The sequence below is a fragment of the Cannabis sativa genome, chromosome 3 (assembly GCF_029168945.1).
Source record: "Cannabis sativa cultivar Pink pepper isolate KNU-18-1 chromosome 3, ASM2916894v1, whole genome shotgun sequence".
In the NCBI taxonomy this organism is placed as follows: Eukaryota; Viridiplantae; Streptophyta; class Magnoliopsida; order Rosales; family Cannabaceae; genus Cannabis; species Cannabis sativa.
The window spans coordinates 76933788-76939906 of record NC_083603.1 but is presented as its reverse complement, the minus strand read 5'-3'; the positions used below and the strand labels follow the sequence as shown (position 1 = coordinate 76939906).

Here is a 6119-nt window from a genome sequence, read left to right as displayed (position 1 = left end):
ATCTTTTTCAAATTTTATAGTTTAATTTAAATAAATAAAATAACAAATTTAAAAGTTAGCAAAATATCTTATTTATATTCAAAATATCATGATTATAGTTATCTTATTTTAAATTTAAATAAGGTCAAATAATTTAAAAAATATTCAAATTTAAAACAAATTTAATATCTGACCTTAAATTTAAAAATAAAATAAAATATAATCAAATTTAAAAATAAGATAAAAATTAAGCAAAAAGATAAATTTTTACTTGTTTTCAAATTCAAATTACACTAATATCTAAGATTAATTTTAAAAAAAATTCAAATTAATCTATTTCTGATATTAGATTTGAAAATTGAAAAGTAAAAATCAAAATACAAAACTACACAAAAAATCGGAAGTTAATTCCATGAAATAGCATGAAAAATCGAAGAAAAACGAAAAAATTGCAAGCTGTACGGACAGTATGCATTGCATACTGCCCGCGCGCGCTGGGGATGATGCTTGACCGAGAAACCTCGGCGCAGGAGGCTGCATGCAGCCTCTCCGTGTGCGCAAGGCTCGGTTTCAGACAAAAAAATTGTCTGTGCGCGTGCTGTCCTAGGGATGCCCCTCATCCGCCCGCGTGGGTAGTTGCACCACCGTGATATTTTTTGAAACTTCAAAAAATCATAACTAATTCAAATTAAATCGAAATTGAGTTCTGTAAAAAAGTAAATTGCTTAATTTTTTCCATACTATCCAATAAAAATAATTCCAGAAATAGAATTTCAATTATTGTTTACGAAAATTCACAAACATCAATCAATCATCATATAACACACAAAACAACATGAAACTATCCAAATCACAAAAAAATCGTTTTAAAGTCCAAATTTCTTGCAAGCAAATCAATTAACATGGCTCTGAGGCCAGTTGTTGAAATTTATTTTACCAGGATCTTAGATCTACTCATAAGTATGTTGTTTAACACCCTAAATATGAACTTTCTAAAACGATAATTAAACACATATAAAGTTAAGAAAACCTTACATTGATGGCAGCGGAATAATGTCTCCTTCCACTCAGATCTCTAACCCTTGTATCCTTTCTGTCGCAGAGTATTATCAAGATTTGAGCCCGAATGTCCTTCTCTTTGTGTGTGATCCTTCACAGTCTTTCAATCTATGATTGAGGTACCACTTGCTGTGTGTGGGCACTACTCTATCACTAAGGTTTCGAAATTGAGAAGAGGAAAAGAGAGAGAGGGAAAGGGTGAAGTGGAAGGCTCAGTTTTTCTGAAAAGGCAATTTCTGATTTTCTGACCAAAAGGCATATGTTGAACTGAGCCATCACTTTCTATTTATAGGCAACTACTAGGTTTAGGTTAGTAATTATTTGGCATTAAAATAATGAAAATATCAACTGGAAATATCTGCTTAAGTGGCCGGCCACAGGTATTACTGGGCCTCACTTGGATTTTGCAGTTTTCACAATTTTTATTTCTATTTTTTCAAAAACGCCAATTTTCCAATTCTAATCTTTTAAATGCCAAAACTAATTATTTAATAACGAAAATAGATTATTAAATAATATTGTCATTTAATTTAATTATTAATTAGACATATAGTCTCTTAATTAATAAATAAACCTAGAATCTCTTTTCTTTACAATTTCACCCTTGCTTAGTGAAAATTCACAAATTAGACATAGTCTAACTTTAGAATTATAATTGATTAATCACAAATGAATTATTGAGTCATACAAGCAGCATAGTCTCAACTAGAATGGGGACCATGGATCTATATGCTGAGCTTCCAATAAGTGAACCGAATTTGCTAAGTAAATCCCTACTTATTAATTCCTGGTTGAATCCACTCTTAGAACTTAGAATTGCACTCTCAGACTTATATAGTGCATATTATATGTTTCACGATATAGATATGCTATCTCATTTAACCATTGTTATAATCTTATTGTGATCAAAGATCCTCTATATAGATGATTTACATCGAGATAGGATAATTTTACCGTTTTCACCCCTCAACGTATTTTGCCCCTTAAAACACTTAGCTACCTGTAAATGATGTTTAGTGATCTAAGGAATAGTCACTTAAACAAGAGCTCATCCATTTACTTCTATTTAGCTAAGCTCGAAGGGAATCATCACTTGACTTCTATACACGGGTAGGTTATAGATTCCATATTTATGTTCAGCACTCCCACTCAATCATACTATCATGTTCCCAAAATATACGTATCACCCTGACCCAAAAGTAGGCTTAACTAATAAATCAAAGAACATGAATAGTACTCCTGAGTTGAGCCTAAGCATATCAGGATTTAGATTCTTTTAATCTTAAGATCAACTACTGATATCGACTAGGAAAGATACAACGGTAAGTTTATATTATCTTAACCAAGTTCAATATCGGTCCAGTCCAATGTATACTCCATACATTCGAAACTAGTATACTTTACCAATGTCCTAGAAAGAACATAACACTTACTCCAAGTGTAAGTACACATCATCGCTGATTATCACATCAGTGTAAATCCAAAACACTGATGAAACAGGGACTTAGTCTTTTGAATCATATTAATCACAATCACATTCCACTGTGTTGACAATACTGTAATTGTAAATAAACATATGATCTAGACTTAACAGATTTTGTGTATAAACATTAAAACATACTAAACCATAAGCATGTAAAATTCATGCAAACATAAATCACTTTAAATTTCTTATATTGATAACTAACCAGATTGTAATGAGTTTTATTTAGGGCACAAAACCCAACAATCATTTCCCTAAAACTAAAGATAATGTTGAATATTGTAATTCTATAATTAAAACTATTAAAATATCTAAAATTTAAATTATATATCAATTTATTTAGAGGATAATATACAAAATTTGAGTATTTATAAGTAAATATTTAAATTTTAGGGGCTTTTTCATTTTTGCACTTTAAAACTATTTTTTTTTTTTTGCATTTTTACGAAATTTTACATAGAAACTCCTTATTGCAACTAGCGCTGCAACCTGAATTGCAACAAAAAATCGTATAAAAACCCCTACTGCAACTAGCGCTGCAACCACTTTAGAAACCCAAACCGTAAATTTGAAAAAAAAAAAAAAATTAAAAAAAATAGTATATGAAGTAATTTCCCTAAATTTTAATGCTAATAATTTTTATATATGATTATATATAAAATACTATTGAGAAGTTATATAAACATAATTAAATTATAAAATATGCATATAGTTTAGTAATTTTTTTTTTTAAAAAAAATATTAAAAAATAGAGCACAAATTCGAGCTGGGATATGAAAATAGATTGGCATAAATACAAGCTAGCACAAGCAACACACAATACAAATCTTAGCACAACACGAAAATACTAAACTTACGAGTTGGGTGTACTTTCAAAATATTGACACTACACGATACTCCAACACTAAAATTGTAATTGGCAAGTCCAATTGAAATCATTGACAAGTTTCAAATCTAATCAGTAAGAAATGAATATATACAACACAACTCAAAATCTGAAAAAGAGTACTTTCAAATCCAATTGTGGTTTCTAATGAATTAAGGTGGCGTTTGGTTGGAGGTATTGAAATGGAATGGAATGGAAATGAAACAATTTTCATTCCATTCCTTTGTTTAGTTGCATTTTAAAGTATTGGAATGGCATTCCAATGGAATGCTCTTTCCACCATTTTGGTGGAATGACTATTCCATTTTAAAAAGAAAGGAATGACCATTCCAATGTAACAAGAAATAATATTTAATTATTTTTTTATCAATTTTTTTTATGCATTTTAAATTTTATTCCATTCCATTCCTATTCCTATTCCTATTCCCATTCCTATTCCTATATTTTCATTCCTCCTAACCAAACGCCTCCTAAGAAGAAAAAAACATACCCCTTCAATCTTCTTTGCTATCTATTCTTTATTTATGCTTTTCCTCTTCGGTTTTACTCCTATTTCGTTTTGTTAGCATCGTTTTATTTTTTCGTTTTGAACAATTTTGTTAGCAACTTTGCTAACAATAAAATATTAAACATATTAAGTCAAGTAAATTAATAAACTAGGAATTTGAATTAACAGTCTGACAGATATTATTGGTGCATTGTTGGTGGTGCGATAGGATACGCAACAGGCACAGCATAAGGAGGATGAGGATGATGGTGGTGGCCACCAGGCGGAAGCATGACGGGTGTCCCTACTGCCGAAGGCATGTGGCCGGGGACTGCCGCCACAGGGTGCCCCATTGGTGCACCGTACATACCCATTCCGGGGATGTGGGTCTGACCGTTACGGTGCTTGACAGGTGGCGCCCCAATGGATGGTACAGATGGCGAGTTGGTATTGGGGTGTTGTACTCCAGTGATTGGAGCCTGGTGAGGTGGAACTTCCCCATTGGCGACGCTCGTGATGTCATGGATACTGGATCTCCTCCTATCTCTATTCACTGAATTCAGCCGAATAAAGTACTTTTGGGCATGGCTGGCCACTTGGGTTGGTGTCCTTGAAATTACAAAATTCCTTGAAATGCTTCTCCAGTCCCCTTTCCCAAACTTATCGAGACCCAATAGAAATAACCTGAAATAAATATGTAAATCTCAAACTCATTTATCCAGAAACAACATAAAAGATAAAAGTTCATACATTATAGATATATTAAAAAAAAAGATAAAAGTATTTCTATCAAAAATAAAAAATAAAAATACCCATGTGCATTTTCAGTCTCAGAATCCATATTATACTAACGCAGAAAATCTAATTAATAATAGACCAATTTTGTACTTGGGGAAAGAAATAAAATGGCTATCCTCTTATTCCTGATAGTTCAGAAAAAAAACAAATGAAATTAAATGTTTTCCCAAGGCACATATTTCTAGATCTTGTTGTAAATTTGGTGAAATATAAATATATCTCCACTCGTAACTGAAAAAAAAGACCATATAGCTTTGGCGATGGTGGTAGATTCAGTGAAGAACAAGTACTATGTATGTGTGTGCACAGCTACTGCAGTACCTGTGCTCTTCTTCGGTCCAGGGTATACCTTTCCTCCGCTCTTGTTCAGCTCTAGATATTCCTTTGCCGCCATGGCCACCAGAGTCTTGAGCTTGAAGCCCTGAAAAGCCAGAACTTCCATGGCCAGAAGAACTCATTCTCTTATTGTCCGAGCTAGAAACATCATGAGAATTATCCTTACTCATCATTGTCTTATTAGAAGAGTCAGAGCCTGGAATCGTACTGTAGTTGGGAACTGGGATACGACCATCTTGGATGGCAGTGATGTCGTCGAGGAGCATTCGATAGTGTCGTTTGAGCTCCTCAATGGATTTAGCGGGAACCATGGAAGCCATCTTCTTCCATTGCTCTTCCGATTCTTCATCCTCTTCTTGATCCGTAGTGTTCTTCCAGTGTATGGCTATGGCGTTCTCAAAAGCTTTCTCCTCTTCTTTGTTCCAAGTCGTAGTAATATCTGTAGTAGTTGAAGTACTTGACATGGTATTGGTAGTAATGGTTTTGAGTGTTTTTTTTTTTTTTTTGTTCAATTTATTTTGGAAATGGTGAAAAAAAATGGGACTCATTAATTCATTAATATTTTTTATTTTATTTTGTTGAGTGTGTAGGATAAGAGTGTGTGTAGGATAAGGAGTGAGGTTGTCATAGAACTATCAATTGACGAGGACCACTTTGGAATTGGAGGGATGGGTTGTTTGTCAATATTGTCATGTTCATATCATGCTTACAAATTTTTTTAGGGAAATTTCTCTAGATAGGTGTTTGTTTGTGCTCCTTCAAAAAAAAATAAAAAAATAATAATAAAAAAAAAATGTTTGTGTACATCTATACATTTTAATTTACTTGGAAATGATACATTAGCAATTATAATGGTGTAAAAGTCTAAATAAATATAGAGAAAGAAAATTTGTGAAATTAACATTTTCCAACTTTTAGATCTTATTGTTCATGTTTTTAAACAGGTGACACATAACGTAAAAAGGAAGAGATAATCTCATAATCTCACTAATTAAAATCCTTTAGTAAAACCCAATTATGGAGAAGTTTCACTGATCCGAGAACAAGTCAAGTCTAAGAGGTATGCAGAAGTTTACCTCGCCTTACTTTAG

The 6119-nt window shown here is 32.4% G+C and overlaps 1 protein-coding gene and 1 long non-coding RNA gene across 2 annotated transcripts; one reads left to right on the top strand and one right to left on the bottom strand.

Annotated features, from left to right (window-relative positions):
- The first annotated feature begins 3426 nt into the window (after window positions 1–3426).
- LOC133035856 (uncharacterized) lies at window positions 3427–4606 on the top strand. Its single transcript, XR_009686973.1, has 2 exons — window positions 3427–3564; window positions 3883–4606. It is a non-coding gene; the product is annotated as an uncharacterized LOC133035856 (long non-coding RNA).
- Window positions 3895–5576, bottom strand: LOC115708726 (transcription factor MYBS1). The gene is made up of 2 exons (XM_030636725.2): window positions 5014–5576; window positions 3895–4578 (listed from the first exon to the last, which is right to left on the bottom strand). The coding sequence occupies exons 1-2, from the start codon at window positions 5574–5576 to the stop codon at window positions 4095–4097; spliced, it is 1047 nt and encodes a 348-aa protein (XP_030492585.2). The 3' UTR covers window positions 3895–4094.
- Window positions 5577–6119: the final 543 nt, after the last annotated feature.